The sequence below is a fragment of the Dryas octopetala genome, chromosome 5 (assembly GCF_963921425.1).
Source record: "Dryas octopetala chromosome 5, drDryOcto1.1, whole genome shotgun sequence".
Taxonomy (NCBI): domain Eukaryota; kingdom Viridiplantae; phylum Streptophyta; class Magnoliopsida; order Rosales; family Rosaceae; genus Dryas; species Dryas octopetala.
In genome coordinates, this window is record NC_141370.1 from 7,654,736 (window position 1) to 7,678,770 (window position 24,035).

Genomic DNA, 24,035 nt, shown 5'->3' on the forward strand with positions numbered 1-24,035 from the left:
TTTCAAAGTTTATAAAAATAAAAAAATGCGAAAAAATAAAAAAAAGATGTGACACGTGGCGCACATCTAGCGCGCTACGTCAGCATTAACGGCCAGATCGTTAGCATTAACGGAATTGTTGACGGAACAAGGTAAAATGGGACATGGATGTAAGTTACAGGTGGTAATTTGGGACAAAAAAATTTTCAGGTGGTAAAATGGAAATGAGTTACAGTTTTAGGTGGTAAATCGATAATTAAGCCTATTTTATTTTAGTATTGTGGCGGGCTCAAGCCCAAGTTGGGCCTATATTCTAACCCTGAATGGAAACATCCGCGCCTCTCTCTAGAGGACTGGAAACTTACAAAACTTAACAAAGTAACAAACCCCGTCCCTCTTGAAATCGGGAGGCTCCGCGTTAATTTCACGCACATTAACATACAAAAACAACGCAACTCTCTCTCTCTCTCTCTCTCTCTCTATTTCTCCCTCTCTCCATCCAAAATTCGAATCCGGAACCACCGCCAAACCCTATTTTTATCTTTCTCTCTCTTCCTTATTCTCTCTCTCTCTCTCTCTCTCTCTCTCTCTCTCTCTCTCTCTCTCTCTCTGTGGCGAGCTGAGGCTGAGCTGCTGTGAATACAATACAATACGAGAAGACAATACAATGAGGAAAGGAGCTAAGCGGAAGGCGGCGACCCAGAAGGCAGAGGAGCCGAATCCGAGCAGCAAAGCCACCACTCGGCGGCCGAAGCGGGTCAAGGCTGCCCAGCCCAAACCCGAACCCGAGTACGTTGAGGAGCCCCGAAACCTCGAAGATCTATGGAAGGCTGCCTTCCCTGTCGGCACTGAGTGGGACCAATTGGACTCCGTCTACCAATTCAAGTGGGATTTCTCCAATCTCGAACAAGCTTTCGAAGAGGGCGGCAAGCTCTACGGCCACAAAGTCTACCTCTTCGGCTGCACTGAGCGTAACCAACAAAACCCACTTCCAAATCTTCTTTGTAAGCTTTTGTTTGTTTGTTTGTTGCGCATTTGATCATTGTTTCTCTTTTTCTTTGCAGCCCAATTGGTCTCTGTCAGTGGTGAAAACAAAGTTGTCTGCATTCCGGTTATTGTCGCTGTAAGTTCAACAACTCAATGTCTCTGCTCTCTCTGCTTTGTTAGATGCCCAATTTTCCTTACTCAACTTCATTAGCTTTTTACTTCACTTTTTCTACAAAAAACCTAAAAACCCTTTTCCTGTGGAAGCTTGACTTTAACTGTAATGGAACTTTTATGCCATCACTTCAAAAATGTATTGAATTCAATTAAGAAAATCAAATGATTTCATAGTTTTGTTGTTTCTTAAGACTTCAATTTTTGCTCATAGAATCTGTTCTTGTTGTTGTGGTTTCCTATAGTTCTGATTCTTGTGTTTGCAGCAAATAGTTTTATTTGATTGTGGATTTAGTTTGCCGTAGTTTGTAGTGTTTGTTTCCTAGACTGAATTCAGTTCGCATTATTCCTTTCCTTTTTCCTGGGCAATGTGTTTCTTATTATGCTTTACAGTGCTTGTAGTAAATGTTTTATATCTTTATAATTTCAAAAATTGATAAGTAAAAGTCAGTGTGCATGGATTCATATTATTAATCTCTTGCATGCTAAATTTTGTTTGCTTGTTTTTTTTTTTTTAATAGGTTGTATCACCTTTCCCACCTTCCGATAAAATCGGGATTAACTCAGTTCAGAGAGAGGCTGAAGAAATAATTCCAATGAAACAAATGAAAATGGACTGGATTCCATATATTCCTTTAGAGAATAGGTACGGTTTTAGTGTGAATGTTTCTCTTTGGGCCTTTTTTTCAAAGTTCTTTGTCAGTTTTTGATATCATTGTGCACTTTAAAATTTCTACAGAGACAGCCAGGTTGATAGACTAAAATCTCAAATATTTATCTTGGGCTGCACTCAGAGAAGGTAGAATCACACCATTATTCTCACTTTCTTACCCTCGGTTTCCTGTTTATTAATTGAATTTCGATATGTTTTCTACGTTTTCGTTATTGTTGTATAATCAGTTTGAAAATATTATTTTGGAATGATTAGAATTACTGTGTTCTTTTAAGTACTGTATTCCAAATATTTATCCCATATTTTTCAATGTAAAATGAATAAATTTTGGTTGATTATGTAGTCTTTCCTTTGGTTTTGCTACCTTTCATCATAGGTTATTTGGTAGCCATTAGTTATTGTATGTTGAATTGCCAATGAATGATTTACTGTTTAACATACATGACAGCTGTCCATGACAATGTTTTGCATCGAATGTGTATCATAACATTCATTTGGACTTGAGTTGCTGATGTTTTTCCATTGGCTGGCTCTGAACCTTGGATTGAGGCTGATTAATGAAGCCTCCTAGCTGCTTCTAGTCTGAAGTCAAAGCCTGTGCTTGTACTCGAAATCATAAGTGATACATTGAAATTCACACTATATAAATTATAAAGTAGCCTGGGTGTGTTTGCACATATGCTTTATATAAAGTGTGATTGTAAGTCTATGTTAGTGCTATATTTTTTGTTCTTCTCTGTCTGATAGAGTATTTTGTTACCTTTATTGTTTATTGGGAGTCATTTTGCTGTTGAGTTTTGAATTAATACTTTCATAGTTTTTGTCATTTGGACATGTGATGCCTAACAATTAAAAATGTGTGCATGTCTGTTTTACATTGTTTAATTGGGATACATTATTCAAGGACTTTACTTATTTTTTATATTTTTTATGATTATTTATACAATTGGTTATTGCAGGGCTGCTTTGAAACACATGAAGATAGACCGTCTCAAGAAATTTGAGTACTGCTTGCCTTGTAGGTTTTCGAACTATCTTATGATGTTAAACTTGCCAAATTTCACATTTATGTTATAGAAGTTTTCCATTTACTGAAGAATATTAGATTCTCTCTCTCTCTCTCTCTCTCCATATCTTCAAAAATGTTTTTCTAGGAGGAAGAACATGATCGTTCAAATATATTGTGTTATGGAGTGAAAAGGGAAGCACTATCTTCATCTTGTTATGAAATTGATGTAGACACACTTGGGGCTTCATGATTGCTATTTGATTTGGTTATTGAGATAGGATGTTTCAGCTCATTTTTGTTGGTGATCAATCTTCTTTATCTGTAGTGGATGTTGAAATATGTTTTCTAGGATGAAGAGCATGATTGTTCAAATATAGTGTTATGGAGTGAAAAGGGAAGCACTATCTTCATCTTGTTATGAAATTGATGATGACACACTTGGGGCTTCATGATTGCTACTTGATTTGGTTATTGAGATAGGATGTTTCAGCTCATTTTTGTTGGTACTCAATCATCATTATCTGTAGTTGATGTTAAACTGTACTGGTTTTGACATGCTGTCATCTTCAACAGATTTCTATCAGCCTTTCAAGGAAGATGAGCTTGAGCAGAGCACTGAGGTCCCAATAATTTTTCCAGCAGAACCAAAGCCGGTAAGGGTATAGTTTTTAATGGAAAAAAACAAACAAACTGGTGGACATCAAATTATTTGGATATGGACGATATGAGTCTATCTGGATTTAGATATCCCGTTTATTTGATAATCAGGAGTGCAGAAGGGGTCCAATCTAAGTACACAAGAATATACAAGAAATAATTTCTAAGTTCATAAAGAGAAATGGAAAAAGAAAGACTTGGACTAGGCTGCCATCCAGCCATGAAGCGATGGATAAATTGTTATTCTTAGCCCCCCACGTCCTAATATGTCCTGTTTCCATCCAAACTTCAATTAAGCCACAAGCATGATTTTTCACACAGTTTTGCTAGGAGCTCTTCTAAATCTCTTTGTCCAATAAGCTAGTACTCTTGATTGTATTCTTTGGCATAAACCATTTAAATCCTGTGGAAGGCTTAGACAGGAGGTATAAGTTTCTGGCAATTGGACATATGATGTAAAAGATCAATCTTTTCATTTCTGCTTTTTGCACAACATACTCCTTGGTTTGCTGATATGAAACTGATAACTATAGTATGTATACTTTCATATATCTTGTGAAGTAACTTTTCTTTTTTTGGCCTTTGCAGGTTTTTTGTGAATTTGATTGGGAGATGGATGAACTTGAGGTACAGAATCAAAATTTTTGATGTTTGTGTTTTGTGTATATTTTGGATCAATTCAATTTTGAAATTGTAATAGCTTATAATGCATCTTATCAACTTTATATTCTGCATCTTGTTGCTTGTCATTGTTATAAACATGGTTATATTCAAGTGGCTAGGATTATTTTCCTATAGGCCCATGCTTCGAGTATATGGATTATTTAAACCATTTGTATCATAGATACTTCTATATGGGATCCATATCTATATGAGACCTGTCTTCTCAGGCACTTACCGTCATGCATTGATGCTTCATTAATGTGTTAGTAATTCTGAAGTAATAAATTTTAATTTGGATATATAGCCAGTACTACCGAATACATATCTGGCATTTAAGAGATGCACATCTTGAGTTAGAATATGGCATAAAGCTTGTTGCACTAAATTGTCTCTAATTCTGTAGGAGTTCACTGATAAGCTGATAGAAGAGGAGGAGTTATCTCCGGATCAGAAAGATGCCTTCAAGGTAAATTTTATGGAAGATGGAAGTAACTCATAAGTTCATAACTTCCCACTTCTCTCTGCTTCCTTCCCTCTCCTGGAACCAGTTGTAGCTGATTTTCCTTTTTTTTTTTTTTTTTGGCTGTCTCAGGAGTTTGTCAAGGAGAAAGTACGTGAAGCAAAGAAAGCTAATCGGGAGGTAGTTTGCAGGGCTCATTGGTTATATCTGGGTGTTGTAACCTTATTTGTCTAAAAGCATAACTCTGTTTGGCAGTTCAGATAATTTTTCTTTATGTTTCTCTCTTTTATAGGCAAGGGAAGCCCGGAGAAAAGCCATTGAAGAAATGAGTGAGGAATCTAAAGCTGCATTTGAAAGTATGAAGTTTTACAAGTTCTACCCCGTGCATACACCCGATACTCCAGATGTATCAAGTGTTAAGGTAATGTTCTAAATACTAGTATATTGATTGCTGAGGAACTGTTGGCGAAGATAGTTGTGATTACTCAATGTTAAAACTTCATGAATATATCTTGAACTTGGTGGTTTTGCTTTCTTCTCAGAGTCATGCAATTAGCTTCTTTTATTACATGCATCCTCTCTTTGGTTTTAATTTCTCTTTTTTTAGCATGTTTGCCATATAATTGAGGTGCTTTTCTGAACGTTCCAGCATTCATTACCCTTGCACTTGTTATATCGAAGTGGACTATGATATGCTTCAATATTTACGTTGTTTGGGTGATTTTTCCTTGCAGGCTCCATTCATCAACCGGTATTATGGCAAGGCTCATGAGATTTTCTGATTGGTTTCATCAAGGTCAAGAGGATGCACAATGTAAAATGTACCAAGCTTAGTATGGCTGCTGAATTAAGTATCTTGTGTTAAAGAATTCATCAACTACAATGAGGAAGTATGGGAGGCAATCCCCTGGTGCCTTAATATATTTCTTGATCACACAGTCTAGATGTCTCCTGGACAGATGTAAACTTGTAGCTTCAGAATTTCTAGATAAAAGATGAGGTGCTCTTGTTACCATAGGAGAAAATTTGTAAGATACATTGAGGCTTTTAAATTTTGTACTAGTTGAGTTGAGAAGCTGGAATTTTTCTTTGGCTCAAAATTTGTCTTCATTTCTCCCTTTGAGTAATGATCGTCCTTTTTCTAATTGACATTCAATTTGTATTGCCAAAATTTGGATTGTAGGAGCAAGATGAATGACAACACTTTACTGTTCTGAAATTGAATTTGTAATTTTCTTTTTCTACAATAAAGCAGTTGTCTTGTTGGGCAATTGATTATACGAATTCTATGATGTTCCTGTATACAACCTCTCTTACATAATTGTACCTTCGCAACTCAATTTAGTTTTTGGGAAAACATAATTGTCCCCATCCCAAATTAACAAAAAAACAAAAGGCAATATGACAATTATAAAATACCAAAAAAACTTATTAGATGGGACCGTCTGTTGAACAAATAGCCATTCAAACAACCGTTTGATCGATGTTCTTGTTTTTTGAATAACGAGCATTCTTGCCAGTTGAATGGTCTGAGTACGGCGACTCTGTAAATACTATATAGATTTCTTCCAAAATGGAAAAGCATTTAACAGACTTACGAAGGTACAATTGAAAAACCCTTATTACAAATTTTGTTTCATGTATTTTGATGTGGGTAGTATGAGCCATCAAACTGTAGCCTCTTGTTCTGGAAACTAGTTCTGTGAGATGGGAGAAAAATTTAAAAGCTTGTGCAAGTAATTTGACTGTATGGAGTAAGAAAGTTTTTTTATAATAATAGGAGGTAGATTGATTTGTTGATGAAGGAATTAATTGAAGAGCAGAATAAATCTTGTGAGGAAATGAGCAAGGAAAGAATTGTTTCTATTTCTAAACAGATAAAAATTCTATGGGAAGGTGAAGAGATTTATTGGAAACAAAGATCAAGAGTTGATTGGCTTAAATGTGGGGATAAAAATACGAAAGTTTTTCATTTGACCGCTGTACAGAGAAGACAATTCAATAAAGTGTTATGTGTAAAGGATGAAGAGGGTAATTGGCTTGAATCTGAAGAGGCTATTCATAGTGGTTTTAAAATGTATTTTACAAGGCTCTTTACTACTGATGGCCCAATGGATTGGTCTAAAGCTATTTCTTGTGTTAAACCTGTTGTCACTTCTGACATGAATGCTTCTCTGTTGGCTCCTGTTTCTATGGAAGAAGTGAAGCATGCTGCTTTTGATCTTGGGGCTTTAAAGGCTCCAGGACCAGATAGCTTTTCTGGTATCTTCTACCATAAACATTGGGGCATTGTGCAAGAGATTATTAATAGAGCGGCGATGGAATTTTATAAGGGAGGATCTATTCTCCATTCTTTGAACCAGACAAGAGTGGTTGTTATCCCAAAGGTGTCTTTTCCTGAAGATTTTACACAGTTCAGATCAATTGGCTGTTGTAATTTCTCTTATAAGATTCTTTCGAAAATTTTAGCTAATAGGCTAAGAGTTATTTTGCCAGATATTATCTCCCCTTTTCAAAGTGCTTTTGTGGCTAAGAGGCAAATTCAAGACAACATTATTATTGCTCATGAGGCATTCCACCATATCAAAATTAAGAGGGCTGGTGTCTCTGGAAAATTAGGTTTGAAAATTGATATGAATAAAGCTTATGATCGGGTGGAGTGAGATTTCCTTGAGGCTACTATGTTGAAAATGGGGTTTGATCCTCGATGGGTGAAGCTTCTTATGGAGTGTGTATCTACTGTCTCTTTATCCATCAATATTAATGGCAAACCTGGATCCTTTTTTACCCCTTCTAGAGGAATTCAACAAGGGGATCCATTATCCCCTTCCCTTTTCCTCTTTGTGAGTGATGTTCTTTCTCTGATGGTGCAAGATGCGATTACTGATGGAAGTTTGAAAGGAATTAGACTGAGTAGAGGGGGTCCTATTTTGTCTCATTTGTTATTTGCAGATGACTCTCTTTTCTTCCTTAAAGCTACCAAATCTAATTGTTTGCTGATGAAGCAGTTGTTGGATAACTATGGGATTGCTTCAGGTCAAAGGGTGAATTATAACAAGTCTACTTTATTTTTTAGTGCGAACACAGATGCAACTATTATTCAGGACATTTGTGCTACAATGAATATGGTGGAAGCTTCTAATCCAGGCAAGTATCTCGGGTTACCTTCTGTATGGGGTAGATCTAAGAGAGAGGCCCTTGCTTTTGTCAAAGACTCTGTTGCTAGGAAGGTTAAAGGTTGGAAGCAAGCTTTTTTATCCTCTGCAGGTAGAGAGGTTTTGATCAAAGCTGTAGCCTCTGCTGTCCCAGCTTATCCCATGGCAATTTTTAAATTTCCCAAAGCTGTTTGTGATGATTTGAATTCTCTTTGCTCAAAGTTCTGGTGGGGTTAAAAAGATGAGGAAAAGAAGATCCACTGGCTTAATTGGGATAGAATGGGATTGTCTAAGAAGGAGGGGGGCCTTGGTTTTAGAAATTTGGAGGATTTTAATCTTGCCCTCTTAGCTAAGCAAGCTTGGAGGTTGGTGCATGATCCTGACTCTTTATGGGCTAGGGTGCTTAAGGGAATTTATTTCCCTCAGTCTGATTTTTGGCATGCTAAAAAAGGAGGTAGAGCTACATGGGCTTGGTCAAGTCTTTTGGAGGGCAGAGAGCTACTTGCTTCTGGTTCATTTTGGCAAATTGCAAACGGTGCTTCTGTTGACATTTGGAGAGATTGTTGATGGATCTTGGTTCCAGGACTCTAGAGAGGCTGGGATTGGAGTAGTTGTCAGAGATAGCAGTTGTAAAGTGATTGGTGGTAGTGCTGTTAGTTGCAAGGGATGCTTTGTGCTAAGAAATTTGATATTCTAGATGTGGAGATGGAGTCTGATTCTAAGACTGTGGTTGATGCTCTTAACAAGTCTGTCAGTTGTGTTGCTTGGCAAATCTCTCCAATCATTCAAGACATCTGGGATCTTGCAGCTGAATTCTCATCTGTTAGATGGTCTTGGATTTCAAGAGAAGCAAATGGTGTTGCTGATGCAATTGCCTTGTTAGCTTGCAGGAGAATGTGTCCAGAGGACTGGGTGATCTCACCCCATCTTCCTTAATTGGAGTCCTGGTGGCAGATGGGCTTCCTCTAGATTGATATTTTGGTTTTTAGCTTATCTGTTTTTTTAGGAGTTTGTTTAGTTTGGTTGCTGAGTTGTTTTCCTGTCTTGTTCTTATGGTTTACTGCTTTGTTTTCTGTTTTTTCTGGTTTGTATGTTGCTTTACTGCTCTTTGCCTTTGTGGCTTTTTATTGAAGTTTAGTAAGTGGCCAAAAAAAAAAACTGTAGCCTCTTGTTCCTTGGCTTGCTAATCGTATGCAAACTCCACAAAGATCAAGTTGCCAGAATATCAATCGCCATAACCAAGCACGTTCCACAAATCCACAATTAAGGAACTGGAAAATGTTGTACGATATTTTGGATTTGAGAATCTTGAAAAATGGTATTGTTCTTTAAAATTTGCATAAAAGAAAGGAAAATTTTTATTCTTCCCCATGTTTAAAACCCAGCAGATTCTCCCTTAGCTGGCTGCCCTTTCTCCTAAAATAGTGTCTGGGTATGACAATTATTGTCTAAGTTTTGGCAGTCCATGCATGCATCTGAGGCCTAAATAATTCGTCATACATACAGATTCAGAAAGAAACTTTAGAGGCTCAATCGGCTGGTTTCAAAACATGGGCAAGCAGCAAATAATACCAAATTACAGTCTACAAATGAAAAAAATCAGGCAAGCTCTTTCATAAAATAATTTAATTAAATTATCTGATAATACAGAATTACAGATCAAGCACTCACCTAAACCCAATTAACAATCCCTTCTTAACTTCACTACACTTGAAATGATAAAATATTATAGCACAAAATGACCCTTAAAGTTACTGATACATGAGAAAAATAAATTACAATGCCCGCTGAGTTTTAATCGGGCCGGGTACAACAGTGACAGATTGGCACAATGTAGCTAGGTTTTACCGAGTCAAGTAATCAACAGATGCTCAGTGACCAGCAGCCAGAAATGATTTATCCATTCACCAAGGCTTGCAAAAGGCAGGAGACCACAAAGCAGAGGAAGAAACAGAAACGAAATGCCATAGAATGTCAAGCGGCGGATCCAGTATGGAAATATCACTTTTCCTTTTGTTCCTTGAGACACGTCCACTGGTCCATGGAGGATAAAGAACACCACAGATGTAAAGACGTTACAGAAGAAATGCAGCAGGCATAGAGTCTCCCAATATATAAGCCAATGGTATCCACTCCCTCCCAATGTGTCTACACAAAGCTTGCCTGCAAAACCGCAGGCAATTCCCAACAGCAAGATTATGAAAGTAACTGGCATTATCCGGTTTGAAGTTGCTGAGCGCTGGATGAGCAAAGAAGCAATTGCAAGAATCATTAAGACACCAAAAAGCATTCGGCTCACAACTTGAACCTGGCACCTTAGAACATGAAACCCTGAATAGAAAGATTCCATTGGATTTAAATTCTTCCACCAAGATTTCGATTCCTGAGACAGTAAAAACATCATTAAACATTTCCCTAACAACTTAACCAATGTTAGGGCATATACCCTAGAAACATCATCTATCATTGATACGTTGTTTATATTTCCTTCACAGCTGTCCAACTGCTCATTACAATATGGCCTATTTATAATCAAACCCGAAATAATTGAAACCTATAAAAGACAGCAATAATAATTAAACCTAAATCACACTTCAACCCTTAGATTATAACTTTAATAAATTACAAACTATGGTAAATGAATCTAATTTATAAGCTTGTAACTAAACATGAATTTTCTTTTTTGTATAGACCATCAAATGGTTTTCCTACTCTATAATACAATCAACTTTTCAGGATTTTCTCACATGCAATCAATTATTGATGTAACTTTGTTGTAGGAACAAGCCAAAAAGCTGCAGTCTCTGGACAATTCTAACCGCTTCTTAGAGAAAGATCCTTCTATGATAGCAATCATGAAAGAGGTTGCTGCTGCTTTTTCCACATACCACTCTGTATGAGTTATTTATTTTTTAACACGTGTCTCAGTATTTTCTTCTGTCATAATCAACTCCAAACTCCTTGTCAACTGGAATTATGGATCGTTTTAATAGTCATATAGGAGAGATATCATGAAATCTACAGCACTGACAATTAAGTGAAGCTTAAATTAAATCAGCTGAAGCCAGAAAAGGAAAAAACACTTACCGTTGGTGAAGGTGTGCAAGATGCAGTAGCTTCGGTAAGTCTTTTGTATGAATACACATAAGCACCATATGACAGGGATGCAGCCATGACAAACACACCAGCAACTAGACAGTCAATGCACTTCCTAAGCAGCTCAGCATATCTTGTGTCTTCTAATTGACTCTTAAACTTTTCAGCTTTGAAGGATGCCTTTGATATGCCCATAGTTAATTTTGATCTCTCCAGATTATTTGAAGCATACTTGAGAGCCAGTTCTCTCTCTTGCAACTGCAGTCCTTTCATTTGAAGACCAAGCTCCACCAGCTTCAGGTCATTAGCACGGGTTTGCACCATGACAGATTTCTCAACTGTGCCAAGCATGGACTGGTTGGTCACAGATTCAAATGTTCTTGGGGGAACACAAGCCAATTGGTTTGTTTGGCTGTGCAGGGCAAGATCCAGATTAACAGAATTTGCTAGCATATTCTGAATTACTTCATCTCTATAATTTAATCGAACTTGGGTTGCATCGGTGTGGGACATTGCATCTGAGTGACAATCTTCTGTACCATATCTGCTTGTACAGCCTTCTCTTCTTAAACAATTATCTTCTTCATCATGAGTAACAAGTAGACTAGACCCTTCCATGTTTTGGTGGCTGGAGAGGTATCCCCTGTTATTTTCAGATGATTCCTTGATTGATTTTAGAGTCCTCAAGGTGCTCCCAAATGATTCTTCAAAGTTCCGGATGAAACAATCAAACGTGTTCCCAAAATCCTGTCGCCACATAGGCAGTTAAGGCATGTAGATACCACTTTAGCATTTAGGACTTTTGTGATGTTGATATGAACTACAAGAAACTTGTAAAACCACTTTCAATGGATGAGTCGGCAGTTAGGTCTGGCTTACATTGGCTAAAGATTCTCTGACAGCTGAAGCACATATCTGCACAATTGTAGATATAATTATATTAGTTGATGCCCCATTATTCTAAGAGAAATTCTACTCATACCCTCCTAAATTGCTCACTATAACCCATATTTCAAAAAATCATACTTTACCCTTAAATAAAATTTAAAACAAAAGTAAAGAAAGCATATCCAGCAGCATCTGCAACACCAGACCCCACCCCCCTCCCCACCCACCTCCTCTCTCTCTCTCTCTCTCTCTCTCTCTCTCTCTCTCTTCACATTGGACCTAGTGCAGGTCTGCAACCTTTCCATCCTCGGACTCCGATGCAAAGAGAAAGGGATGGAAAAAAAGGAGAGAGAGACGAGGTGCGTGGGGAGGGGGGTGGGGGATGGGTGTAAAATGGGAAAAATCTCCTCTTATATCTCTTCAGCTGCTACTGCACCGATTTCTTTTCTTTTTCTTAGTTTGTTTTTTTAGTTTATTAAATTTTATTTAATGGTAAAATGCGAATGTTTGGGAAGAAAAGTTAAAGGGTGAGTATAGTGAGCAAAAGGGGTGGGTACCAGTAGAACTACTCTTATTCTAATTTGAAACAAATATTATGAACCGAGTAAGAAGAAAGTATAAAGCTTTTTATTTCCTTAGACAAGTAAAAAATAAATCACCAAGGTATTATTGGCATAGGTCTTCTAGCGTGGAAAGAAGAATACCTTAGCAAGATGATCAGAAGACATCCCTCCACCTAGCTCACCTTTCCTTTCCAGAATCTAAAATAAAAAAAGCATCACACTCAAAATATCAACGAGTAAACATTACTGAGGATTACAAAAGGTGAAATAGAAATAAGAAAATTATCTTTTACAAAATTTTGTTAAGAAACAACACAAGTTAGCCTGCAAGAGTCACAATTGGCCAAAGAAGAATGACCAGGTGAAACTAACAACAAAATCTTACCCAATACACAAGACTTAATAAAAAGTTTAAAAAGCACCATGTGACACTAACACCATCTCCATTTTCCAATGAATGACATACTTTTTTCACCATAAAGTAATACAAGTTGGACCATGTAAAACTAACACCAAGAACCTTGAACTTGACGCGAGGCTTTCTATGTTTCATTTGTACATGTGTTCTTAAGCCTTAACCCATATGGCTGTCTAAATAATTTAATCATTTTTTGATGAGAAAGAGAAAGAGAAAAGACTGTATTAAAAGCATTTGAACAAAGAGAAAAGAAAAGACTTCGTATTTAAATCTAAGTTCAAACTAAGTTTTAGAGAATTTGATGATAAATCTATTGATAATGTTATTGTTGGAAAGATCACCCTCTTTCTGATCATTTGTAGATACCAAATAATAAAGAGAAAAATCCTTCCAAGAATACACTCTTTGTAGCCCAAAACTTTCAACATGAACTACAAGAATTATATAGGGATAATATGAAATGCATATGCATCCAATCACCCTACTATATATAAGGAAGCCACAATATCATTTTCCAAAGTTTTATAAGGTCAAAACATGATATCCACATTTTATGCAGGAGCATATTACTGAAGGAACAAAAATATACTACATTCATATCCAAATCAAGTTTAAGCCATAATAAAATTAGATAGACCAATTCAGATCAATTAACAATAATCTGTACATATTTAACACCCAGAAATTAATACCTATTTATTCAGTGCCCACTAATCTTGGAACACAAAAATCAAAAGGAACTTTATATTAAATACAATTATACAACAATGTGAATTGCAGAAATATAAGGTCTAGATTTTTTGCATCATTGTATTTCAAAAGCTACACAAACAGTTTTTCCTATCAAAATAGTTGTCTAAATATACAAACTTCAAGTGCATGTATGCAAGTTTAAAAGAAAGAAAATAACATGAGTATTCAAAAAAGTAAGGACTTTCACAACCCATTTCAGAATTCCAAACATCCAATCCAAGAAATCAACTTTAAGACTAAAGAACCAGAATTGCAGACATCACAGAGAACAAACGATTCAAAAATCTTAACTTTTCCACAAAAAATACCAAATTTAACGCAAAGATACAATATTTCCCCATGAACAGAAATCAATCATTGAAACCCGCAATTTCACAACACAAACAGAGAACAAAACAAACCACCAAAGAACCCAAAACAGAAAAATTCAAACCTGGGCGACAAAAGCTGCGATTGACATCCCCAACCGAAACCCGATTGCATCGGCATTAGGGTTCCTTCGGACCGCAGTCAAAACCACCTTGGGGATTCGGCGCTTGCACGCCACGCGCGTTACTCTGAAACAAGTTGTTGGAGGAGAAGAAGAAGACGATGACAATGCAGCAGCAGCGTCTTTCAACACCCTTTTCTTCGTCTTCTTCTTGTTTGTGGAGATGGGCATATCTGGGTTTTCGCCGCACGGCGAAGAAGGGCTAATTCGGACCGTTGGATTTGAAGGGTTGGTGGGGGTGGCACCGACGATGGTGTCGGCGGCGCTTTCATGGTCGGCGGTGTTGGGTTGGTCGGGGGGGACGCATGGTTTGGAGGCGAGGGGTTGTAGAGAAGGTGGAGAAGAAGAAGAAGGGATGTCCATAAAAATTTGAAGAGGAAGGTGGCGGTCGGTCAGAGACTTCAACAATACGTTCCAATTAATTTTAGGAAAATTTATTTTAGAGAAAAATCACAACATATTAGCAAGGAGTAAAATTTCAGTTTCGAAGAAATTTTCGATATAAATTTCGATGAAAATTTTTGGTTAAAATTTTGGTTTTGATAAAATTGGACAAAAACGACGAAAATTGCTATCAAAATATGAAAATTTTGAATGAAACTTGATCATATGTTTATTTAATATATTATCTATTATATTGATAAAAAATATTAAAGAAACCAAATAATATAGTAGATTTCATGTGATATAAGGTAAATATAATACGCGCTGGAGACAAATACTGTTAAATAAAAATAGTTCACTAATTAATAATTACATAAAAATGACATCTTTTTAAGGGATATTTAATCATTTTGAATCCAATTGTCCTTAAAACATATGTGGACAAATAAGAAAATGACATGTATTGTTATTTTCTAAACCACTTAATCCAATAACCAAAAACAATTTAAATAGATTGTGAGATCTCGAAAAGTTGGTTTATAATTTATTTTGAAGTAAATAGTGATTTATTGATAATTATCTTGTTAATTCGGAGATATTAGAATTTTCTGAGGAATTTTGGAAGGAAATAAATGAATTTGAAGTCGTAGAAAAATAAAATTTATCAAGACAAGCTCATGAGATTTTACAAAATGCTTTTCGGACCTCGAAGTTAATTTTGGTAAGTTATTTGAATTTTAAGTGATTTCGGCGAGTCATTGAGGAACAATAAAAATTAGGAAAGACTCAGTCTTGTTGGAAAAGTCTCGGGTCAACGAATGCATAGACGCAAATGAAACGTGTTTTTTTCTTTTTTTTTTCTTTCCTTTCCTTTTCTTTTCTTTTTCTTTTTTTCTTTTCTTTTTCTTTTTTTTCTTTTTTTTCTTTTCTTTTTTTTTCTTTTTTTTCTTTTCTTTTCTTTTCTCTTCCTTTTTTTTTTTTTTTTTTTTCTTTCCTTCTTCCTTTTCACCCGTGACTTCTCCTGCTCTCCATTCTTCCCTTTCTCTCTCCAGCCTTCCTTTTCTTTTCTTCTATTCCCTCAGTTCTCAGCCTAACTTCTCACGCAGACATTTGACCAAAAAAAAGTTCTCACGCAGACAACACTTCCCCCTCCCCCCTCCTCCCTCCTCTTATCTCTCCTCTCTCTCCCTAATCTTATATCTCTCCTCTCTCTCCCTCCCCCTCCCCGATCTCCTTCTCTTCCGGAGCTCCTCTCCTCCCCGGATCTCCTCTCCCTCCGGCGACGGCGACGGCGACCTTTTTCTTCCCGATCCCTTCTCTCCCTCCAGCGATGGCGGCCCTCTCTCCCTCTAGTCTCTGCCTCCCTTCGGTCTTTACGCCAAATTTCAGCGAAATTTAGAGAAATTTAATGAAAATGTGCTTGGAGCATTTTCGAAATTTCGGGCGAAATTTAAGCGAAATTTCGTCGAAATTTTTACAAAAAATAACGGATTTGTGATAAAATTTCGGGATCTCCAAAAAACGAAAATTTCGACAAAATTTCATTCCTTGCATATTAGTATATTACATATATGATATTGCATTATTGTCAAAGTATTAAATTTCGAAATTTTCGGTTGAAAATTTTACTTTTTTAGGGTTTCAAAATCGAAACACATATTTAATAATTTTTCGGAAAGATTTTGCCAAAATTTTTGAAATTTCAGCGAAATTTACCGAAATTTTCATATTTTCTATTTTTTCCAACTTCAGAAATTCACCAAAAATAGCTCGAGATTCCAAATAATTCACCGAAAAATTCTACGGACTCGTATTAATGAGTACTAATATCCTATAACCTCAAAATAGTCAAATTTCTTTCAAAAAAATTATGAAAAATCCTATTCTTATAATTTAATTCTGAAAAAAATAATAAGCGCCAAATTCTTGAATTTTCATTTTCTAAAATTCATTTTCACACAACTAAACTCTAGAACCACAACCAAAGGTCTAATTTTGTTAAAATAAATTTAAAGAAATTTTTAAGGGAGTTTCCTTTACAGCTGATTCCAGATCTCGGCTACCCAATCTCTCCTTGGCCAAAATCCTTTATGACTCTTGCCCCCCGAGTGGGAGTGTCCATTTTGGCCTTGACTGCTTTGGACTTTCTCCTTCAAGCTTTACCTGAAAATCCGCCGAAGTCGACTGGGCAATTTGAATAGTTGGTTCAAACTCGATCTTTCTTTCTAGAATTAAGCCTTCATTCTTTTTTGCTGCCCTAAGTGCAGTCATTTCTCTTTGAAACCTCCTGAATTGAGTTTTAGTTATGGCCTCAATGTCCCCGTTCATTCTTTGCCAATACCACCTATTATCCCTCGGCACGGGTGGTTTAAAAGTTAGTGGTGGCGACCGTAGCTTAATTGGCTCTTCTCGTCATGCCCCCTAAGGTGAATAATCGCGTTGCGCCCCATCGAACTCCAAACTCCTTCGCACACTAGACCTTTCTTGCGTCATGGCCTTAGGTTGCCAGGTTTTGATCTATTTCCTTTTCAAAAAATTCTTCTCTGGTGATGCCTTTCTAGACTCTTTTACTGGTATTTTTTCCACTTGACTTGGCAAAAGCCTTGGTCGAGGTTTCTTCTCCTGTATTATCAGGGCCTTTCTTTTTTCCTCTCTTGTTGAACCATTTTTTATTCCAACAGCCTCTTTGAGGAATTCTTCAAGACCAACTTCGCATGCATTTACACCTTGTGTACAAAAACGCTAGCCCCTCTGGCCGTGGATGTACCTCGTCACTCTTCTCAGTTTGCCCCCCAAGTGTGGTGAAGTCAACCCTAGTCTTTGAGTGATTACCTGCAGGTTTTGGCATCCCCAATGATACATATTTACCGATACTTCATCCAAAGGTTTTGTATCGATTTTCATTTGTTGCTTATCTTTCTGAGGAAATTTCAGCTTGTCATACCCAATCAATTTCTAGACAAGTTCTCTAAAGGTAACGCAAGCTGCAGTGGTGTGAGTCCACTTGGCATGGTACTTGCAGAATACCTTCCCGGTCAACTCCCCCTTTGGCGGAATCACGTGATCTGCCGGCAATGTGATGATTTTATTTGCTTGCATTTGTTCAAAAATCTAATTAGCCTTAGACAAATCAAAACTATAATCTTTAGTTACATTCAACTTGAGAGTCTTCTCTGCGCCTGATAGGAAATCACTTGGCAGATTGATCATGGCTTTGCTGGTAGCGGTCTAGCCAAAGCTGAGCATTCATAAAGTTTCTCGATGTTGATCTCGGCGAGAGATACTTCAACCTCTTCTGAGGATTCCTCTCCTGTACTTAAGAAGTTCATTGCCATGACCTTACTTGCCCTGGCCATGACCATTTTCTCCATCTCTTCCTTAATCAACAACTCAAAACATGCCACCCTATCAACCAACTCATAAAGGTCTCGAAAGTTCACCCATTCAAAGTGTTTTCTATATTCAAAGGTCAACCCGACCTGGGCAAGCTTGGCAAACTCCTTGTCAGCCAAGGCTACCCGGCAGTTCATCCTAGCCCTTCTGAACCTTGCAATGTGTGCCGAAGTTGACTCATTCTCCTTCTGGTATATAGCTTTGTGAGATCGGCAACAGAAACCTCCTCCTCATAATGATAGAATTGCTCATGGAAGACATCTTCTAACTCTCTCCATGTAGCTATAGCCGGCAGTTCATCCTAGCTCTTCTGAACCTTGCAATGTGTGCCGAAGCTGACTCATTCTCCTTCTGGTATAGCTTTGCGAGATCGGCAACAGAAACCTCCTCCTCATAATGATAGAATTGTTCATGGAAGGCATCTTCTAACTCTCTCCATGTAGCTATAGTGTTTGGGAGTAAGACTATGAACCACTTAAACAAAGCCTCTGTCAGGGAAGTAACAAACATCATCATCTTCAATGGTTCATCTCGGCCGTGTTCACCACACTGAGCCGTAAACTTAGCAATGTGCTCTACCGAAGAGACTTTATCATCTTCACCAGAGAAAACAATAAAATCTGGTTGCCTGAAGTTCCTCGGATACTCATAATTCAAAACCATGGCTGTGAACAGCAAAGTGTATGCCGGCCTTGGGCGCCTGCCCTGATCTCCCATATAATCTTGAAAAAGATTTTCCACTGTGGCCATAGTGACAGGGTGTTCGTGATTAGCATAATGCGCCGCCTCCTCTTTGGTGTCTCTGAATGGAATCCTCGGCGCTATTCTTTGACCCCTATTGTTTCCACTGCCGTTGCCATTACCATTATGGTTGTTTCTGGCGTAAGGCGCAATATAGCGTTGCTGCTGATTCGGCAGAACAGGTTCTTGCTCTTAAGGAAGTGGTTGAAACACTGGTCTCAAGTTATTTTCAATTTCTAGCGGTATAATCGATCCGCCATGAAGTTGGGGTTGGTCATGATCGGCCAGCCTCTGGTTCTGAACCTATAAAACAACTCACAAATCTGGTTCATGAGTTCAATGCTTGCGGGTCTCCCCCATTTGATCCAAGTTTGCCGTCATGGTTGCAGTCAAAGTGGAGATATTACCTTCTATACCAGCTTGCATGACCTGCATCCTATCTCCCAAATTCGCCTCAATACTACTGAAGGCTGCTTCTATCATGTTCACATTATTCTGCACACCTTGGATTTCAGTCGCTATTTTATGAGTATTCCGATCTTTGACAGCCTGTAGCGCCGCTCGACTTTCGACTGCTCTAGCTATAGCAGCTGCCGCAGCCTATTCTTGCTCGATCGACATATCATTAGTTAGGGTCATACCGTGTTCGGTCATTATCACCGTGAGTTCTTCGTAAGTCACTCCGCGCTACTTAGCTTTGAGAAAACCTTCAATTGTTTTGTGAAACGATCTCGTTACAGTCATTCACCAACCTCTGTCCCACTGAGCGTGCCAAATTATGTTACCATAAAAAATTATGGCAGAGATTGCCGAAATCCTTGAATAAGAACATTGAAGTCCTTTGAATAAATTTGCGGGTGTGCCACTGTCTTTCGACCGAAAAGCTGTGGACAAAATTTATAACTGAATTAATTGATATACTGCGTCGTGAACTGACACTCTAACCAAACAATTGTTCGGCGAGAAAGGCACAAAAAACTCACCTTGGTTCTTGATGCCTTGATCCTCAAGGACTTCTAATTACTTGGTGTGATGATAACAGTGTGTTCAAAAGTAAAGATGCGATGAATGAGTGCTTGAGTAACTGGATGCAATGAGAAATTTTGAACTTTAATGTAAAAATTATGGACAATTTGATTGTCTTGAAAACAAGTAACAATTGTGGTTCTAATAACAAATCTCATGATGAAAAGACATAAAAACCAGAATTACAATAAAAGAAATTGATACTAAAAACAATGGTATCCTAGCAGAGCTAAAACAAAAGGAACAATTATCTTAAGAGCTTGAAGAACTTGAAAAATCGAGATGCTTGATCTAAGATTTGAGTTGAGTTGTGTTGAATGTGTTGGAGAGCATTTTCCTTCTAATGCCTTGCTTTATATAGTGATCAACCTCTAGGGTTATGAAACTTTTTCCTACCTGACTTTAGATTTTTATTTCCTTCTTGATTCTTTCCTTTCTTTACGCCCAAGTTACTAAATTATTGTCTTATCTTGATTTTAACATTCCTATCTCGTCAGGGACTCGGCCGAACAAGGAAACTTCAATCGTAAATTTAGCAATTTGGGCTTTTTATTTCTGTAACATACCGTGAGCTTCACCTTCAATCATAAATGGGCTTTATTGTTGGACCTGGCCGTGATCTCGGCCCAAAACCAAAATAGGGTGTAGACACCCTCTTTATCTCTTCTTCATATTCTTTTTTTTTTCGAACCCTGAAGAAATCTCTACCTCTTCTTCTTTTATTTTCACCCATTACCCACAAAACCCATTTTAGAGACCTAGAGAGAGAGAGAGAGAGAGAGGTAGCAATGAGTTATAGAGATAGTTAGAGAAAGGGGAAGCCAAAATCATCAACCGCATGAGCCAAAACCAAAAACCCAATGCAGCCTCTCTCTCCGATCATGCATATCGTCATTGGCTTTAATTATTTGGCTCACGTTATGTTTGAGCACAAAAATGCAATGACCACGTGGAAGGCCGCGATTGGTGCCAAAACACCTTGCCGTGAGTGAGAGGCGAGGCTTCCGACCTTTCGGTGCAGGCATGCCACTATTCGGCTTGGAGTGGCTAAATAGAAAGTGTAATAGAAAGTTAATTTAAACCAAAAAATAAATTCGTGGATGTTAAATAAATTATCTAACTTCTAAAAACAAACGATTGTGCAATAGAAAATGAACATGAAAATCTATCTAAATTCTTGTCTTGCCTAGAACAATCTTGGACTTCACTGTAAATGTGTGGTGAAAGTTGATTTTAAGAGCTTTTTGATGAGCATAAAATAAACTAAAGATGATAAGGATGCCAGATCTGGTAATGAAAACCTAGATCTGAGACCTTGAAAGCAAGAAAAGGCTGGAAACAAAAGATCTATGCATGATCCATGTTGAAAATTCACTTGGGGCCTACTTAGATTTGAAATAAGAAAGAGTAAAGCTAAATAAAATTAGATTGTAAAACCCCCAATAAACGAGAGAAATGCATAAAAAGGGAATAAATGCTTAGTGGGGGAAAAATTGGGATCTGGACTCGTAAATCAAAACAAGCAAAGTATTCATATAAGGAAATCAAAAGTCAAGGTAGCAAGAATGCATTACAGAGAGTTTCAGAAGTCATGTTAACCATGGAAGGGACAAAGAAATACAATAAAGAAAGCTGAAAAGTACCAGAGTAGAAAGAGTACTTGAAGATGACAATTTTTGGAATCAAAGTGCAATTCTGACAATGAACAGTATAAAGAAAGCACAGAGCTAAAATTGAGACTTTGGATTTTATGGAGGCGAAGGCCTTGAATAGTGTACCTTTGACTCCTTTTTATAGGGCCCTGAATCATGCTATGGTTTTATTTTTTGACGTACACATGTAAGGTTAGGATTCATGATGTCACAAAGTTACTTTGGGGCTGACATATGCCTTTGGTTGGTAAGTAAATGACTTAACCTTATCTTGAATTATTAATCCTTATCTGATGACGTGTTGACATGATCATGACGAGTCTTACTTAGAAAATTTTCTTCTTCTCGAGTGTACATCTTCTTTTCGGCGAAGGTACAAGTTGGGCCGGAAGAACTGAAATGTTTGATTGTTTGACTTTTCACTGTCTTGGCGAACGACGTGGCAGCTTGTGACTCGTGATCCAATTAAACGTGGAATTTTCAAAAGGGTATTAACATTGTCTCCCAAGTTATAAAGTTTCGGCCGTAATGGCCAAAAACTATGATGAGTTGAATATCTTTCAGTCTAAGACTTCAACACTTACCAATTTTTGCAAAAGATAAGAAAACCATGTGAGAAATCAAAATGGTGAGAATGAATGGGTGTACTACAGTGTCATTTGTAACAGTTGGATAAAAAAGGCTAAGGCCACGTGGCTTGCTAGGGTTTGCCTTACAGTTATGACTAGACGACGTGAGTATAAAAATCATTTTTACCTCGGTTTATGTTTTTAAGGCAATAATGACTTTTATTGAAACACACAAGCCATCATTTCATTTAATATAATAATCATGACCCTTTTCGAAATCCAAAAACCCAAAACCCTTCTTCTTCTCAAACTCTTCTATAAATACCCCCTGAAACGCCATTGTTACACTTTCAAAGAAATCATAAAGAAACTCTGCCAAAATTTTCCATAACTCATACTTGCTAAATTCTTTCTGCGATTTGCACGAAATATTCACTTTCAACTCCAATGCCTTCTCAAACTAAAAATACTCAAAACCAGAGCGTCTAGATCCCAAATTCTGCCACCACCGTTATCCAGAACCCACTGCAAATCCCTCCTTCTTTTTTTGAGGATTTGGACAAAGATTCGAACCTGCTCATCCAATGGTTAAATGCCCTTGGAGCGCCATCGAGAGAAACCATTCTCAAGGATTATCTCATCCCTTAGACCAAATATGTGGCCAAGATGCCTAAAGTTGATGAGGGCTTGTTTGCTTGATACAAGCTAAGTGTGGATAAATTTACACATTTTTCAAGTGGGAAAAAATAAGAAAAAAAAATTCTTCATCTTTACAAGTTACAACAACTGCAGAGGATTGTGTGGGAAGGTGTGAAATCTTGACAGAGAAAATATGAAAAGAAGGCTATATGTGGTGTTAAATAATAAAAAATAAAAAAATCAATAATGAAATTTTTATGGCTGTCTGCCCTTGAGCTTTTTTTTTTTTTTTTTTTTTGTCGAAATGAGACTTTCAGTAGATCAAAGTAAAGTTACAGGAACAATACAAAGACCCAACAGAAAGCCCAAAAATCAACAACCGAAAAAACCATAATCCTAAACAATGAGCATTAGCCATTGCACCACTAATGAGCACGAAGGCAGTAACCGAATGCCGGTTGAAGGATCCAACAAGACAACCCCCACAAAAATTTCAAAGCCAGTAATCAAAATGGGTCACCCTAGATAAACATAACCAAATATCAAAAGAAAAGAGAACAACCTCAAAATCAAACACCACAACATCAAAGAGAAACTGCAGTCGTCGTTCAAAGAACACCTGTGAGCAAGACAAACCTAAAACAAAAGAAACCAAGAAGAACCAGATGGAGGAAGGAGGTGGTGCGCGCACCTGAGTCGAAACTCTACACACCTTCCAATTGATACGTGATGACACAGGTTTAGGAGGAGGCACTATAGATGCCCGATCAAGAAGCAGAGTTAGAAAAATGGGGGGGGGGGGAGTAATAAAGCAGAGGAAGACAAAGATGGAGAAGAGATAGAGCATGGGGGAAAATAGGGGGCATATGAGAAGGGTAACAAGAGAAGATCGAATGAGGAACAAAGCAAATCTAGGGTTAGGGCTTTGATGGGGTTTTGGAAGAATAGTGGAGGAGGAGGGTGAAACAAAGAAAGGAAAGAGGCAAAAGCCCCATATTTGAGATGTAGCTCAGGGAAACACCCATTTCGAGTGGGATGGTGCCATCAACTCTCAAAAGGGAGGAGAGAGAACAGAGCAAAACACTGCCCTTAAGCTTATAAAGGCGGAATTGTTACAAATGGTAAAAGATCGATCCAACCCAATACCACATATGTGGGTTTAAGGGCATTGCAACACATAAGGGATATGAGTGAGGGAGATTGTAACACCTTCATTCTATTTTTTCTTATAGGTATATTCAAACATAAGTTATACGTATAAAATACTACTATAATTGCTAATATATACACTTTTAAGACATACATGTAGAGGGTCCTTCAAATGAGGTATTCTTATTTTAGCCTTTATGAGGTATCACTTGTGAATTCACTTCGCATTGTAGTTAAGTGATAAATAAACTTACTTTTTATTATTAAATCAACTTGGTCTACATTATAAACCAGCGTTGAAACCTTCCTTTCTAAGTCTTCGAACTCCCTTTCAGGGCCGACCCTGAGTTTTGGGAGGCCTTGGGCGAAATTTAGTTGGGTCACTTTTTTACATCAAATCTAAATTTTGCACATTGATTCTTGCATTAAACATAAAGAATTTCAATAGTTTGTACAATCCTTGAACAAAGAGTAAATAAAACAATAGGATCTTTGGACATACAAGTTTTAAACAAAAGAT

General features: G+C 37.4%; 2 protein-coding genes across 3 annotated transcripts; one reads left to right on the plus strand and one right to left on the minus strand.

Moving 5' to 3' along the window:
* The first annotated feature begins 430 nt into the window (after nt 1–430).
* LOC147283932 (protein HEAT INTOLERANT 4-like) lies at nt 431–5,875 on the plus strand. Its single transcript, XM_086243950.1, has 11 exons — nt 431–950; nt 1,044–1,102; nt 1,659–1,783; nt 1,877–1,936; nt 2,770–2,828; nt 3,393–3,472; nt 4,065–4,103; nt 4,543–4,605; nt 4,732–4,779; nt 4,892–5,020; nt 5,334–5,875. The coding sequence occupies exons 1-11, from the start codon at nt 647–649 to the stop codon at nt 5,379–5,381; spliced, it is 1,014 nt and encodes a 337-aa protein (XP_086100076.1). The 5' UTR covers nt 431–646; the 3' UTR covers nt 5,382–5,875.
* Nucleotides 5,876–9,346: 3,471 nt separating this feature from the next.
* On the minus strand, nt 9,347–14,367 carry CPR5 (protein). Of its 2 annotated transcripts, none has more exons than XM_086244432.1 (5): nt 13,906–14,367; nt 12,443–12,499; nt 11,730–11,765; nt 10,842–11,597; nt 9,347–10,137 (listed from the first exon to the last, which is right to left on the minus strand). In XM_086244432.1, the coding sequence occupies exons 1-5, from the start codon at nt 14,323–14,325 to the stop codon at nt 9,607–9,609; spliced, it is 1,800 nt and encodes a 599-aa protein (XP_086100558.1). In that variant the 5' UTR covers nt 14,326–14,367; the 3' UTR covers nt 9,347–9,606. The 2 variants fall into 2 exon arrangements, with proteins under 2 accessions (XP_086100558.1, XP_086100559.1); XM_086244433.1 differs by lacking the exon at nt 9,347–10,137 and adding an exon at nt 10,602–10,722.
* Between the last annotated feature and the right edge of the window lie 9,668 nt (nt 14,368–24,035).